The sequence below is a fragment of the Diceros bicornis genome, chromosome 36, assembly GCF_020826845.1.
Source record: "Diceros bicornis minor isolate mBicDic1 chromosome 36, mDicBic1.mat.cur, whole genome shotgun sequence".
Classification (NCBI taxonomy): Eukaryota; Metazoa; Chordata; class Mammalia; order Perissodactyla; family Rhinocerotidae; genus Diceros; species Diceros bicornis.
In genome coordinates this window covers 25,278,347-25,295,274 of record NC_080775.1, presented here as the reverse complement: position 1 = coordinate 25,295,274, position 16,928 = coordinate 25,278,347, and the positions used below count along the sequence as shown (strand labels likewise).

Here is a 16,928-nt window from a genome sequence, read left to right as displayed (position 1 = left end):
TGGTATATATATACAATGGAATACTACCCAGCCATAAAAAAAGACAAAATCATCCCATTTGCAACAACATGGATAGGCCTGGAGGCCTATTATGTTAGTGAAGGTGAACAGTTAGTGAACCTATTATGTTAAGTGAAGTAAGCCAGAAAGAGAAAGACAAACACCGTATGATCTCACTCATATGTGGAATATAAACCAACACATGAACAGAGAAAACTGTATTGTGGTTACCAGGGGCAATGGGGGTGGGGGGTGGGCACAGGGGGTAAAGGGAGACATATATATGGTGATGGATAAACAAAAATGTACAACCCAAAATTTCACAATGTTAAAAACTATTAAAACATCAATTAAAAAAATTCACTTTCTACTATGTTATTAATGTTGCTACAGTTTTTGTGTTCCAGCAGTTTAAAAATTTTACAGCTATATGGCACAGTGCAGTGGTACTGTTAGGAAATAAAGCAGATCTACTGAAATATACCTTTGATAATTAAATGATACCAATTGGAAACATCTTCAAAGGGACTTAGATACAAATCAGCAAATTAGAAAATAGATTTACCTCACCTGACATTTGGGAAAAAAAAATGTTTCCATAAAAATTTTTACCTTGGTGATGTGTGATGCTTCAGCAAGCTGTTAATGCGATTGACTATCCAACTAAAGAGACGCCCATACAAAGTTTTAGCCATAGCATCTCTGACGTCAGTAGCCTTTTCTACAGTGTTGGGTCGTATAATGGTTTCTCCTCTAGCGACCACACAGTGGGAGGTGAGAGCTTCTTGTAGCTCATCCGCTTGAATGCAAAGCAAAGAAGCAGCTAAAAAATAAACAGATGTGTGGTTAGAGGAAATCATGGCAACGAAGTAACTTCCCAGAGAATGAAAATGTCTTAATTTACCTTCTTCAAATGACATGAAATAAATACGTGAAGATTTTATAATGTAAACATAAGTTACTATTCAACAGTGGTCCTATGTCTCTTCTTGGTTATTTTTCTCTACTTATCTCGATGGGTCAAACACGGGCTGCTGTGTAAGACAGCACAGCCCAGACCCGACGGCTGCCGGTGAGGCATCTGCACGAGTGCATGGTTGTTTATGCGACGCCAAACAGAATCTCACTGAATTAGGTTAAATAATTTAGAAACATAATGGATAGATTTGGTATAATTTGGATACATTATACACACATTTACAAAATGTAGAAAACTACTGGAAGGTTGTCTAGACTTCAGAAATATGCTCAAATAAATGTATTTTAAGTACCTTCTGCAATATATAACCAAAAGAGCATATCTTGATATTCACATACCTTTTATCATACTATTTTTCAGTTACATACTTCAATTACTAAATTTGGTAAAACTTGAAGCCTGAACAAACATTTATTTAATATTTAATGATAATTTATTTAATACTTAACATTTATTTTATAATATTTATTAATATTATATTTAATGTTTAACATTTAATATTTAATGATAATATTCAATGATAATTAAATATCACAAGGAATTTAAAATTAATAATGCTTAACCTCAGTGACCAAAACTCATTTTTGAATATAATAAACATCTTTAACCCAAACTATGACGTGACAGACAGGCTAATTTTTCAAATCAGTTGTTCTCCTTTTCAAATATTTTGAACATTTTGAATTTACTTTCAGCATTTGGGACAAGATACTTCTTGGTCATGTGGTGAAGATTACTGAACCTCATTTAAACAAAATATTTTTTCACATCGTAGAAGTAATATAGGCTCACTGCAGAAATCTCACCTTCGAAGTGAACATTCTGTATTTCCTTCCTTCTAGGCATATTTATGGTGATAATCTGCACTTCTATTTTATCTTAAAATAATATCTTAAGCATTTCTCATTTTGTTGAATATTGTTTGTAAGAATAATTTTAATTTGCTGCATAATATTCTGATATATCATAATATATCAATAACTTTTAAATTGTTGAATGTTTAGGTTGTTTCCATATGTTCATAACTATAAAGAATACTGGGATAAATATTTGGGGTATGAATCTGTGCCCTTGTTTTGTATTATTTTCTTAGCATAGATTGCCTAAATTCAGCAGTTGGTTCAAAGTAATAAACTTATTCAAGCCTTTTTTTTTTTTTTCTGTGAAGAGATCAGCTCTGTGCTAACATCTGCCAATCCTCCTCTTTTTTTGCCGAAGAAGACTGGCCCTGGGCTAACATCCATGCCCATCTTCCTCCACTTTATATGGGACGCTGCCACAGCATGGCAGTGCGTCGGTGCGCAACCAGCACCCAAACTGGCGAACCTCTGGCCGCTGCAGCAGAGCGCGAGCACTTAACCGCTTGCGCCACTGGGCCGGCCCCTCAAGCCTTTTGATATACACTATTTAGCTGCTCTTCCAAAACTCCGAACCAATTACACTCCTATCAGCCAAAAGAAAGACCAATAATTTCAATGTAATTTCATGCACACCAGGGATTATTATTTTTTAAAATGGCCAATTTGATAAGAAAAAATGCCTCCTTTTTTCAATTTGTTTTTAATTGATTCATAGTGAAGCTGAATACTTTCTTCTTTTCATATTTTCATTGCTGATTTGTGGTGCTTATTTTGTAAACTGCCTTTTTTTCATTGATATGTTCATCTTTTCCTAATCCATTTATAAGAGCTCTTTACAGCCTAAAGAGAATAAGGCTTTGATACGTGTGTTGCAAATATTTTCCCTTGGGTTTTCATTTGCATTGCAGTTTCATTTATTTGCTTTTTTTAGTATGAAAGAGTTTTACTTTTTATGTAGCCAAATACCCATTTTTAAAAATCACTTCTGCTTTTGGTTTTCTGCACATCAAGTCCTTCAAGTCTTTTCTCATCTCAAGATTAAATAAATGCATTTTGTCATATACCTTTATGGTTTTTTTCCTTGCATTTAAATTGATATACATTTGGAATTCATTTTAGTATATGGTGTATGAGAAGGACTCAAATTCCCCCTCCTCCAACGGTTAGCCAGTTGGTGGTCCCTACAACACTGATTCTCTAGTGATTTGTAATGCCATTTCTGGTAATTCTACTTGGATCTGTTTCTGAACAGTGTCTCCCATTGACTAGTATGTCTGTTTCTATTCCTACGTTGTTCATTCATTTGATATATATTTATTGAGTGTCTACTACATGCAAGGCATTGTACCTGGGGATATATTGCTAAGTATAATACTTTGTAATACAAAGTTCTAGTCTTGATGGGCTTTATCCAGAAGGAATGGGAAGCTAATCAAGAAATTTAAGTGGGAAGATAGAGGGAGGAGGAGAACGAAGGGAAAACATTGGGGGAGAGAGGCAGGAGGAGGAGAGGGGGAGGACAGGGGGAATGGTGGGGGCAAGGGGAGAGAGAAAGGGACAAGCAGGGCGAGAGGGAGATTGAGAGAACCCATAGACGCGTTTCTGAAGGAATTGTGGAGAATGGCCTGAAAAAGTTCAAGAATTGATGTGGAATGAACAACTGGGAGGTCACTTAATGCAGGAGAGACGTGAGGTTGCCCTGGATGAGAATGGTGAAGAGGAGATAAAGAGAAGTGGTCAGATTTGTGAGATATTTCGAGGATAGATTGGACAGAACTGGTGCCTGATTGAAACAATGTACCTGTAAAACCATCTGGAGACATGGCCTTGGTTTGGAGATAATTCCTTGTAACTTCAATTATACATAATTTTAATGTAAATTAGTAAAATTTCTATTTTCCATGAGCAGCTTATTCCAGAAAGCGCTTTAGTTAATTTTAACTGTATTCATATTAATCTTTTGTGACCTATATGACTGTCTCCTGCTATACAGAAATAGGTTCTCAATCATCAAAATCACTTTTTAGTTTCGTTGTTTCTAAATATATTCATGTTTACAACATATCTCTACTGCAACTCATTCTGTTGGTTGCTGATAACTCTTTTAATTATGATCAGATGCTGAGATTTGAATCTTATCATTGGAATTTTCTGGTTATTCCTTCCACTTCTGATAACCTAATATCTCTTGTGTCAATTAAGTTTTTTTATATACAGAAAATCAGAACAGGTTTCCAGGTACATGCCAATCACTACATGCCAACCTCAGACACTTGTTCTGATGTATTACCAAGCTGGTTCCAGAGACACAGTGGGAAGGAGATGCTAGGGATCTGGGGACAGGTCCAGACCAGGATGGTGGGGCAATTGGCCCTCTGAAATTACCCTAAAACATCTCATTCTGTTCCCAAGTAAGTATAAATCAGAAAAAATATATATAAATGAAAATTTATATCATGATTCACTATGTTATTAATGAAACATAACAAATCTGGAATTATGGGGGCATATGCTGATATTAAAAATAAAAAATAGAGTATACTCTAAATAAAAATAGCTATGCCACTGCAAGATATCAGTGGGAAACCTTAAATTACTGGAATAATTCATGAAATTCTGCTAGTAAGAGAAAAGTGGATTTGAAGGCAATATCACGATGCACTTGTCTTGTGTAGAAAATGATTGCAAAATTAATCAACCCAGGATGAATGTGTGTAAAAAATCCATCCACTATGAAAATAAATATACAGGTCATTATTACTCAGAAAATGATATAGATGTTAAATCTACAAGATAATTTTAACTCTTTTTCAGATCAGTTTACTAAAATTTAATTATATTTTCTGTGTTTTTACGTTGAAATGTAAATAGCTCTTAAAATAGTCATGAAAACCTAGTCTTTAGAAACGCTTTCTATGGTAATCAGTTAATTTGTAGGCATAAAGCTCTGTTTTAAGTAGTGGACTTTAAAAACTTAATTTTATGCAAATTAAATCTGAATATTCTTTTTAAGGATTCCATATAATTACAATTACTTGAAATCATCCTTATGTAACACTTACAGTAAGTCATTAGAATTTTTTAGGAGTTCAGTCTGGAATGGAAGATAATATAACTCACAGTTCTCCAGAGCTGCGTGATTGGAAATGTGGCTCTTGTCAATCTGGTGTTCAGTTGCCACAGAAGAAAATTCAATGTTTCCAACATTCAAGATTGCAGCAAGAATACTGTATACACTTCCAAGTTGCTGAAACACACCACAGAAACGTTAGCATCACTTCCCTTTGAGTATAACAAGGCAGTGACTGGGGCTGGGGACAGCCTGGGGAAGAATTCTCAGGCTCCAGCATACGAAGATCATCCCGCTGACATAAGAATGTCAGCCCGAGACCAAGCAGGCAAGGATCCGGGCAGGCTCTACCTCATCAGCTATTTTAATCTCAGAGATGAGCATGGTACCTGTTATCCAGGGACTGCTTAAAAACATTTTATGAATGTAAACATGAATAAAAAATAGAAATGAGGAGCTCCTCTCAGAAGAAGTAGAAATATCTAATTCATTAGTCCACAGAAAAATCTATCCATGTGAAACCTAACTTCAGAACTCAATGTGCTCATTTCCATAGGCTCATTTTCCTTAAGGCCATCTTAAAAATGAGGTTATATGCGAGGATGAGGGAGAGTGAAGGAAGAAATATCAAAAGATCCCAGCACCAAAATCAAAGAATGTGTGTGGTTTAAGTATAGGCATGAGAACTTGGGACTACAGCTTAGAGTTTAGAGTAGTTATTACTTCATTACTTCAATATAAAATCTTAAATAAAATATATTCATAAATATATACACACACACACATATACATATGCTGCATTTATTTTAGCCCAGCTGCTACACCTAACAAAAATGATTATTCCATCCACTCCAACACTCCAAATCAAGATAAAAGCTTGATATGAAAAAAAAATCAAGGATATTCATTCATTCATATATAACATATACAAATATATATTAAATAAATATATAAATAAATATATTTTTTGAATGAATATATATGTATATATCTCTGTATATAACATACATAAATATATTAAACATATAGACATTGAAATAAATATATTTGTTGAATGAATATATATATGTATATATCCCTATACAACATATATGAATATATAAATATTTTAATAAATATATTTGTTGAATGAATATATATATGTGTGTATATGTATATATCTATATATTCATTTATCCAATAAACATATATTTTATGCCAGGCGCTGTTCTAGTCACAGGAGATTCAGTGGCAGGCAAGACCAAAGATCCTTGTTCCCTTGGGTTTGTTCAGGCAGTGGGAAGGCAGACATTAAGTAAATAACAAATAGAGAAACATAATATTTTCAGGAAAAAAAGGGCTATAAATAAAATAAATCAGAGAAGTGCCATGGGAAAGCTTTATTAGTTTGGAAGTTTAGGGAAGGCTGCCCTCTGAGGAGGGAACACTGCAGCTGAGGCCTGGATGACAAGGGAGTCAGCCAGGAAAAGAACTGGGATCAGACTGTTCCAGGCAGAGGGCACAGCAAGGGCAAGGCCCTGCCTTGAGGAAAGAAGGAAGATCAGAGTGGGGCTGCAGGGTAAGTAAAGAGGAGGGATGGGGTGAGAAGGAGACAGAGAGTGAGCGTGAGCAGGAGCAGCCAGGCCCTCTAGGCCACCATGAAGAGTTTGGATTTCACTCTAATCGCCATGGAAAGCCACCAGAGATTTCAAAGCAGGGAGCTACTTCATTTCTCACATTTTAAACGGATGAGTCTGGCTACTACGTAGAAATGAATGGACTGGGAGCAAGATGGCAAAGTGGAATAGTCAGGAGGCTACTGCACTAGTCCAGGTGAGAGACGATGAGGGCTTGGATTAGAACAGTACATGATGGAGATGGAAAGAAGTAGATGGACTGGGGTATATTTTGGAAGTAGAACAATAGATATGCAGATGGGTTGGATGAGAATCATTTTTCTAAGAAAATTCTCCTAGTAAGGAATTTCCATTTGTAATATGCATAACTTGCAAAAAAGCAACCAGTGTGGTCTTTCATGGCAGGGGGAGAAATGAATACAGCATTTGACATTCTGCTGTTTTTCTTGAGGAAATTATAGGCTTTATGGATAATCTACACCAGGAATATTCCTTTAAATAGGTTGTTGAAAACTGTGTTCCTTCAAAACTTTGTGTGTTTGTCAGTTACAGACTAGGAGGTATATAAGTTCCAAAGTTGTGTTTTTAACAGGATTTAGAGATTCACTATAGAGAATCATATGCTGAATCAACCGACATTTAATTCGTATTCAAATGTTTGTGAGACTGACTGCATGATCTTTCTTGACTGTGGGGCCCTCCCTTATATTCTGTAATTATAACATTCGTTTAGAGCAAAGCTGGAGGCTCAGAAGACAGCAAATCAGGGCCCTGGCTCAGTCTGGCATTGCAGCAAGACTGATGGGCCTCAAAGGGACCTGACCTCAGGCACAGGTACAGTCTTGACTGAGTACTGGGTTATTCATGGTACAAAGACTAATCTCTGCTGCCAGTGCTCCCCAAGGAGTCCAAGCAATTTTTTGGTTGATGGTTAGCAATAATAAGTGAAATAATATTTTTCCTTTTCACATATAAAGCCAACAAGGCATAGAGCAATCTAACAACTTTCCACGGACTTTGAAGGAACTGAGATTTGCATCCTGGCTCCCAGCTCACAGAATGTGCTGTACCTTTCCACTGGGGAAGAAGAGTGGCTTACAGGAAAAAGGTTCTCCCCAGAGTCTGGAAAACATTCACAGTTCCCTCCATCTACTCCACTTCCTGCTGTAGCTTTGTCTGTACTGGAGGAGGCTGGATTGCTGCTGCTGTTGCAATGTCCTCAAGGACAAACACAGTTCTGGTCTGCTGCAGAGTCAGACTTCCGTTGTTCTCATGTTATCAGGCTCGAATCTACTCCACCGCTGCACTGTTCTCGTGCTTGCCCACTGGGCTGATACGCTACGCAGACAGCAACCTAATACTACGTGTATGGGGCAAGGTCACTTTTCTCTCTACACTGAGTTAATCTGCCCAAGGCAACATGATTCTGTTAGAAAGACTCTTCCTCCTCTGAAAGTTTATTGCATTGTACCTCTTACTCAACCATCCACCCATTCTTTCATTGATTCATCCATCATCTGTTTACTGTTTATTGAACACTATGTGAAGTACTGTGAATATATCAACAAATAAGAATAATCTCTGCTCTCAGGGACTTTACAGGCTCCTGGAACCAAAGGGCACGGATCATTTTCTACACTGTATTTCTATATCAATCATTTCTATATGTTTCTATTTTCTATATTTTATTACAGTTTTTTTAATTAATAAACTTTATTTTTAAAGCAGTTTTAGGTTCACAGCAAAATTGTGTAGAAAGTACAGAGTTCCCATTTACCCTGTCCCCACAAATGCACAGCCTCCCTACTATCAACATCTTGCATCAGAGTGGTACAGTTGTTACAATCGATGAACCTACACCAACACACCATTATCACTTGAAGTCCATAGTTTACATTAGGGTTCACTCTTGGTGTTGCACTTTCTTCGACTTTGGACAAATGAGCAAGGACATGTATCCATTGTTACAATATCGTACTATAGTTTCTCTGTCCTAAAAATCCTCTGTGCTCTGCCTATTCATCCCTCCTTCCCTCAACCTCTAGCAATCACTGATATTTTTACTGTCTCCATAGTTTTGTCTTTTCCAGAATGTCATATGGTTGGAATCATACAGTGTGCAGCCTTTTCCGATTGGCTTCTTAGCATTTAATTAGTAATATGCTTTTAGGATTCCTCCATATCTTTTCATGGCTTGATAGCTCATTTCATTTTAGCACTGACTAATATCCCATTGTCTGGATGTACCACAGTTTATTTATCCATTCACCTGCTGAAGGACATCTTGGTTGCTTCAAGTTTGGGCAATCATGAACAAAGCTGCTATAAACATCCATGTACAGGTTTTTGTATAGACAGAAGTTTCCAACTCCTTTGGGTAAATACCAAGGACCTTGATTGCCAGATCATATGGCAAGAGAACGAAAACTCTTCACATGGAGAACGCCAAGTGAAGAAGACAGAAATCAAGGTGATGCATCTTCAATTCAAGGAACACCAACGATTGCCAGGGAACCACCAGAAACTAGGAGAGAGGCATAGAACAGATTCTCTCTCACAGCCCTCAGAAGGAACTAACCTTGTCTCAGACTTCTAATCTCTAGAACTGTAGGGAAATAAGTTTCTGTTGTTTAAGTCACGCAGTGTGTGGTACTTTGTTATGGCAGCCCTAGCAAATGAATATAGTACTAAAGCTTTTTTGTTAAATTTATGAATAAGATGTGCAATCTTGGGACAATCAATGTGTTTATTCTTAAATGTTTAAAACCTTTACGATAATATTATAGACATAATAAAACTCTGACAATTAGTCTTGTGACTTAAATTTAAATGCTTATTTCCGAATATACTTATGATTTTAATTTGAAAAGCATAACATAATTTGATTGCAAATTGTATTCAAGTGTATAACTTGATCTACTACATTAATAATTTTGAATTATTAGATTTTCAGGGCAAACAATTTTAAGTGCTTAAAAATATTTAGTTAAATACTTAGAAAGTTTACAAAGTGCTTACCAGTCCTTATAAGCCTGCTGTGTCAGTCCTTTGGAGTATTTAAAAGACTGAGACAGACTACATTTTTATATAGGTTCAGATGTTTAAAAGAATTTAATTAATTATGCCTGCTTAGCGCAACTTAAGGTTATATTTACGAGTTAAGTGAACAAAGTTGACTGAAAGCTGTTTCTATTCTTATACAAAGATTGTTAGAGTCACAAACTGAATAAAAAGATGTGTCAAGAGAATGAGAAGACAAGCCACAGACTGGGAGAAAATATTTGCAAAAGACACATCTGATAAAGGACTGTTATCCAAAATGTACAAAGAACTCTTAAAACTTGAAAACAATAATAAAAAAAAAAAAACAATTAAAAAATGGGCCAAAGACCTTAACAGACACCTCACCAAAGAAGATATATAGATGGGAAATAAGCATATGAAAAGATGCTCCATATCATATGTTATCAGGGAAATGCAAACTAAAACCACAATGAGATACCACTACACACCTCTTGGAATGGCCAAAATCCAGAACACTGACAACACCAAATGCTGACGAGGATGTGGAGCAACAGGAACTCTCATTCATTGCTGGTGGGAGTGCAAACCGGTACAGCTTCTTTGGAAGACAGCTGGGTGGTTTCTTTCAAAACTAAACATACTCTTACCATATGATCCAGCAATTGAGATCCTTGGTATTTAACCAAAAGAGTTGAAAACTATGTCTACACAAAAACCTGTGCATGGATGTTTGTAGCAGCTTTATTCATAATTGCCAAAATTTGAAGCAACCAAGACATCCTTCAGCAGGTGAAGGAATAAATAAACTGTGGTACATCCAGACAATCGAATGCTATTCAGTGCTAAAAAGAAAAAATGAGTTATCAAGCCATGAAAAGACATGGAGGAACCTTAAACATATATTACTAGGTGAAAGAAGCCAATCTGAAAAACCTGCATACTGCATGATCCCAACTGTATGCCATTCTGGAGAAGGCAAAACTATGGAGACAGTGAAAAGCTCAGTGATTGCCAGGGGTGAGAGAGGAGGAAGCAATGAATAGGCAGAGCAGAGAGGATTTTTAGGGCAGTGAAACTACTCTGTAAAATACCATAATGACGGATACATGTTATTATACATTTGTTCAAAGTCAAAGAATGTACAGCACCAAGAATGAACCCTAACGTAAACTATGGACTTTGGGTGATAACGATGTGTCAATGTAGGTTCATCAGTTCTAACACACGTATTGCTCAGGTGCAAGATGTTGATAACAGGGGAAGCTATGTGTGTGTGGGGGCAGGGGGCATACGGGAACTCTGTACTTTCCACTCAATTTTGCTGTGAACCTAAAACTGCTCTAAAAAACAAAATCTTAAAAAGAAAAGATGTGTAAGCAGAACTTAAAAGCTTAAGGAAAAAACTAGGTACTTGGTTTCAAAATCATTAGTATATTGCATTAATTATCAAAAACATGCCTTCTTCGAACATTAAAAACAACTAACAGGAGAACTGCCCAGTCTTAGTTTTATGTCTATCCATCAGGCTCAGGGTCTTATCTGGACTCACAAACATGATCAATGCACATGCCCGGCCTCTGGTGTTATGCTCTAACTAGTCTCTTTGCCTCTGGTCTTGCCGCTCTCTGCTCCATCTTCCACGCAGCTGTCATAGTAATCTTTCTAGCAGGCAAATCAGATCATCTTCTGTCCCAATTAACATCCTTCAGTGGCCCCTATTCCCTGAAGGATAAAGTTTCAGCCCCTTACCAAGGCATGCAAAGAGGAAGGTTCTGCATCTTCTGGGGTCTGCCTGCCTCTCCATCTTCATTTCCAGCTACTTTTCTCTCATGTGTTTTTCAGCCAGCTAAACTCTTTGTGGGTTCCCAAGAATTCCACATTACTTTCATACTTTAGTTCCAGCTTATTCCATTCTTTTCCTCATTCTGCACACATAATCTCTTCATAAAACCTTTCAGCGACCAATCACCAGAGTTCATGTTTCTGTAACATTCTCTGTTTGTTATCATGGAATTGATTACATTTTCTTGAAATTCTATCAGATTATAAACTCATTGATGATAGAGACTATGCTTAATTCAAATCTCTAATTCCTAGCACAGGGTCTGGTACACAGCTGGCACTCAATAAATGCTTGTCAAACTGCTTTCTTTCACATCAGTCAAGTGACAATAAAACTTCACTTTCACAACAATCTCTCTCTTATTTGTCTTGAAGTCTTTTAATCTGTGCCTCACAGTTTCTGCTTACCTTCCGCAGAATTTTTTTTTTTTTAATTCTGCATGTCCCCTCCTTTGGTTTCAGGCTTTGCATCCTGAGTTAGTAGTCAGATTTCATGAGAACAAGACTGTACTAAGCCAAGTTGTTTTCTTCCAAAACCCAACAAACTCCTCTAAGTGGTAGAGTCTTGTGGCTGGAAAATGCACAATCCCCCTTTCTCTGATTTTGTTCTGGGAATGGAAGCTACAGCCAGGGCTGGGCAGACTGGGCTTCGTGCAGGGACCTTTTGGTGACACGCACCAAGTCCTTTCTTAGAGCCTCAGCCCATACTTGTTGCCTAACTGAAAACCCATTTGAGAAAGGTGGCAATGTCTGGACCTCAAAGTAGGTGGGGATCACGAACTATGACAAAGTGACACCAGCCCAGGCTGGGGGATGTGGCACCACCCTGTCTAGTCCTGAGAGAGCCAAGATGCTGATGCTGCCATTGAGAAAGGAGAGAGAAGGCTGGGGAGAGGAGGGGGAGGAGCAGGGTGGGTGAGTACCACAAGACAGGATGCGATCAGAGCCAACGTACCAGGCAAATAGGAACTGATGGGCAAAAAGGAGGAGCTCTGCAATCAGCATCTGCAGTTGTCTGTATATAGGGGATATTAATACGTTCTCTTATGCTTAGGTTGATTTGTGAAGATACTTAAAGCAATAAAATGATGAACGATTTGCAAAGATTAGAATGAAATTAAATAGCCCTCAATTTTAGTTATAAAATCCTAGATAGTGACAGTAGGAATCAACTCAGAAAAAAACCACCCCTTCGCCCTCCTTTCCTGATAAAGCAACCTAGACCAGAGAGGTTTAGTTACTGGTCTACAGATACACAGCTAAAGACAAGCAGTGCCAAAGGACTTGAACCCACAGATCCTGACTGGCTAGTACACAGTTATTTTTATTTTAACAAACTAGCTTCCTTGGTCCTGTCATTCCATCCAAGTCATCAATGTTGGCTGAATTATGACATTCTAGAGTTGTAACTTATTTTATGCATTTTGAATGAAGACAACTAGGTACCAAATTGTTATTTTTAAATTATTATCAAATGACTAACTGAAAGTGCCTTATATGTTCCTCCCACCCTGACCAAAAATAATTCTTAAAAATGAAGTATTTTACAGAAATTCAACACTTTATGTGATGCTTTAAAATACTTAATTTTTTTTTCACAAATATTTGATCATAACCAAAGTCATAAGTGATAATCCAAAGAAAATGTACTCGATTGTGATTTTAGTCTATCATAAGAAATGTAAGCAAAATTAAAGCAGAAAAAAAGGCATTCTCATCTTAGACATAAGACATGACTGTGCAAAGAGAAACAAATAAAAATTCCTGTCATGACATGGTAAAAATTGCCTCTAAATGAGTTCAATCATAAAACTACTAATTGTTTATTTTAAAACTATGGCAGGAAAATGGCTCAGGAAATCATATGTTTTGAAAGGTTTTAGAGTTTTCCATTTTGTGCTCCTTTTAGAGAATATCTGATTTTGATTAGCCTATCAATTTGCCTGGATTGTGCTGAATCACAAATGTACAAGTGAATTACAAACCCTAGGAATGTTTAAAGGGACTCATATACTGTGGGTCCTGTCTACACCAATCAGAGAAAGATAAGGGGAGAGGAAGAGAGACAAAGAGAGACTCTATATTGGAGAGTCACCCAAATCATGCTGCAGTCAACTGTGAAGGCAGCAAGCTGTGCTTAGAGGATGTGAGACTCATGCTACTTCACTTGATATTGAAAGTTGCCTCTTTTCAAAATGGAATTTAAGTAGCCACTGACAAAGGACACAGCCAAGAAAGCCAGTGAGATAGCATAAAAAATCAGGAGTGGGATAAAAAGGAAGTAAACACTCACTCGGTTTAATTCTCCTGTCTCCAAACCGGGTCACTCTGCCCTGTTAACTTTCTGAGTCTCTGCTTTCAGATGGGAGACCACCACATCCCGGGAGAGTCACTCTGAACCAGACTAAAAGTCTTCACAAAATATTTAGCAGTGTTGTGGTTCAGCTCCAGAAACAGATGTCATATGTTCCTTTATCCTAAACTGTATGTTGAGACGTTCAATAAACACTGAGTATGTTTAAGTTTGGAATATACGGCTTTAAATAAATGAATTATATTTGCCAGTAGATGCTAACTGCAAGACTGGTTTCGTTTTATGTTACTAAACATTGCTCTACCAAACAAGAGAAAGGAGTTGAGCCAAACACAAGCGAAAGATTGCCTCTAATGAGTGAGACTTAGGAGTAAACGAACCAATTAAAAATGATTCCCTGCTACAACATGGTAACCTCTGGGGGAGGAAATCGGTAGGAGGAAGATCAGCTCTTCCAAGGACAAAATTCAGAGAAAAGAACTACAGGGAGGCCCGGCCCCCGGTCAGAAGCAGGAGCGACTTGCTTGGTGTACCACATCCTTCCAGTTTGGAGGATGCTCTGAGATCCATTTACCCTCCTCTGTCTTCCCCTAACCAGGCAACCAACAGAGCCACAGTCCAAAGGAGCATCCACCACTAGCAACATTCACCCTAAGACCAAGGATTGGAGAAAAGGGAGGATGCTGCTTCTTTATTCACTGTACCCTCAAATAAACTGGCTTCTGCTCTAAGAACCAGGATACCCTCCAGTGCTTAAATCAACTTGTCTCCACAGGGACAAGCTGTGGGTGAGGGCAGGGTTAGGGAGAGGGTAGGGAGAGACAGTGATGCAGCAGAAGGGGAGGAGCCAGATTTGAACTTGAATTTCGGCAGGGGGAAGTGAGGAAGATGCACCCAGAAGTAACCATGCCCAGGAAGGCATTGGGGTCAGAGTAGAGTTAGGGTAACACTAATTAGTATCATGCCAGCCAGCCAGAGCAGCAAATATCCTATTTTTACTCCTGATGCAGGTAGCCTAGGATTTCTGCTGAAACACTCAGGGGAGGACATGATCTTGGTCCTTTGAGCCAGAATGTGAGCAAAAGACCCAAGTGGTCACCTATGATGCTTGGGACATCAGAATTAGAGCATAAGACCTCACGCCCGTCAGAATGGCTATAATTAACAAGACAGAAAACAATATGTGTTGGAGAGGATGTAGAGAGAAGGGAACTCTCGTACACTGCTGGTGGGAGTGCAAACTGGTGCAGACACTATGGAAAACAGTATGGAGATTCCTCAAAAAATCAAGGATAGAACTACCATATGATCCAGCTATTCCACTGTTGGGTATTTATCCAAAGAACTTGAAAACACCAATTTGCAAAGGTACATGCACCCCTGTGTTCATTGCAGCATTATTCACAATAGCCAAGACTTGGAAGCAACCTAAGTGCCCATCAAGGGACGAATGGATAAAGAAGATGTGGTATATATACACAATGGAACACTACTCAGCCATAAGAAATGATGAAATCCAGGCATTTGTGACAACATGGATGGACATTGAGGGTATAATGCAAAGTGAAATAAGTCAGAGGGAGAAGGTCAAATACCGTCTGATTTCCTTCATTAAGTAGTAGATAATAACAACAATAAACAAACACATAGGGACAGAGATTGGATTGGTGGTTACCAGAGGGGAAGGGGGGAGGGAGGAGGGTGAAAGGGATAATTCGGTACATGTGTGTGGTGATGGGTTGTAATTAGTATTTTGGTGGTGAACATGATGTAATCTATGCAGAAATAGAAGTACAATGATGTACACCTGAAATTTTTACAATGTTATAAACCAATGTTGCTGCAATAAACAAAAAATTAAAAAAAAAAAAAAAAGAATTAGAGCATAAGAAAGGGAGTATGTCTGGAACAGGGTGGCATGTGGAATCTCCTGGAATGTCTCCCACAGCCTGTCTGTAATCTCTGGGTGGTGGTCATATGTCACCTGGAATGTGGCTGACACTCATACCTTCTGAGTCAGGGACTTTCCCAGAGCTGAACCAAGTACAAACACATTTATTTCACTAGTAATAAAAATATCTGTTTTACTAGGAAATGTATTAGGGTCATCTCTGACTCCAGATGTTACAGTTCAGACGTTGTTCTCAAAATGTAGTCATGTAAGGCTAAACAGCACAGTTTTCAGAATGATATGATGTCCACCACCCAGACCTCATGGTGTATACAAGGATGTACGCCACTCTACTCTTCACATGAGATATCCACAGTAAGTTCTATAACTTGAGTAATCTCTCAATTATTCAACTCCTATTCAGTCCTCATCATTTTTCTTCCAACTCTTCAGCAAAGGCTGCTATCAGCCAAGCAAATTCTCCTGTTCTCATACATCAATCCAGCCACCCTGCCAACCTTTGCTGCTTTTTTTTTTCCTTTGGAAAGGGTGGAGTAGGGGAATGAGATTCACATCTTGACCACTTTAAGAACCAGGCGTCTGGCTCGCCAGTAGAAAGTTCTTCATAGTAACGTATTACAGCTAAGAGCAGAGTCTGCAAGCTTCCCCCTAAACCTTCAGAAATCTTATCAAGTAATGAATTCTTTGTTCTATTTTATAGGCTAAAAGCTATTTAATGCATCAGTGGAGAGAAGGTCTCTAATCTTCTCCTTTCTGTCTAGAGAACACAGAACCACTGAGTTTCCTGACTTGAGCTACAGTTTAGTAGTTATAGAATGGACAGCCTAAGTCGTAAGCCCAAAGCTCCAGGAAGGGTCCATGAATCTCTGGAGAGAATGCATCACTCAGAAATGATGATGGTCAAGTTGGAGCTTCTACTTCTATATCAAAAAGACTCAACTTCAGCTCAAGACTTCCTGTGAGTAAAGAATTTGCCTAAGGATGCATCAACCTTGGCTTGTCATTGAGTTTACAGTACGGCTTCCATCTTGTCCATATAATTTGCAGTATTCTGGCAAATAATGAGAACTCTTTGGGGAAGTCATGGTAATAATTCTGGTCCTGAAAACAGCCTGCCAGCTCCCCTATGGCTCCTCAATCTCTCACCCACCTCTCCCACAACCAATTAATTCATCTAGAAACAGAGTAGCAATGCTTATTCAGAACTCAAGGGGAAACTCTAAATTCTGGGGCTGTAAAAGAAGCCAAGTAGGGTGTCTCTCAATCAAATCCGAATTCTTCTTGGCTATGGAGAAAGGCCACACTAGAAAA

General features: G+C 38.1%; 1 protein-coding gene and 1 long non-coding RNA gene across 24 annotated transcripts in view; one reads left to right on the top strand and one right to left on the bottom strand.

Annotated features, from left to right (window-relative positions):
• LOC131398820 (uncharacterized) overlaps positions 1-16,928 on the top strand; it is a 263,140-nt gene that overhangs the window by 37,952 nt on the left and 208,260 nt on the right. The window lies entirely within an intron of this gene.
• MYO3A (myosin IIIA) overlaps positions 1-16,928 on the bottom strand; it is a 227,002-nt gene that overhangs the window by 89,996 nt on the left and 120,078 nt on the right. For 19 of the 23 annotated variants that reach the window (XR_009216986.1, XM_058532614.1, XM_058532613.1 and 16 more), the window contains 3 exons: positions 12,347-12,406; positions 4,960-5,086; positions 613-823 (listed from right to left, as the gene is read on the bottom strand). Coding sequence is in view for 22 of the 23 variants with exons in the window: in XM_058532614.1 (XP_058388597.1) it covers positions 613-823; positions 4,960-5,086; positions 12,347-12,406 (398 nt within the window). In the remaining variant the exon portion in view is untranslated. Of the gene's footprint in view, positions 1-612; positions 824-4,959; positions 5,087-12,346; positions 12,407-16,928 lie in introns of those variants that run through there. The other 4 variants (XM_058532616.1, XM_058532618.1, XM_058532635.1 and 1 more) reach the window with 3 other exon arrangements.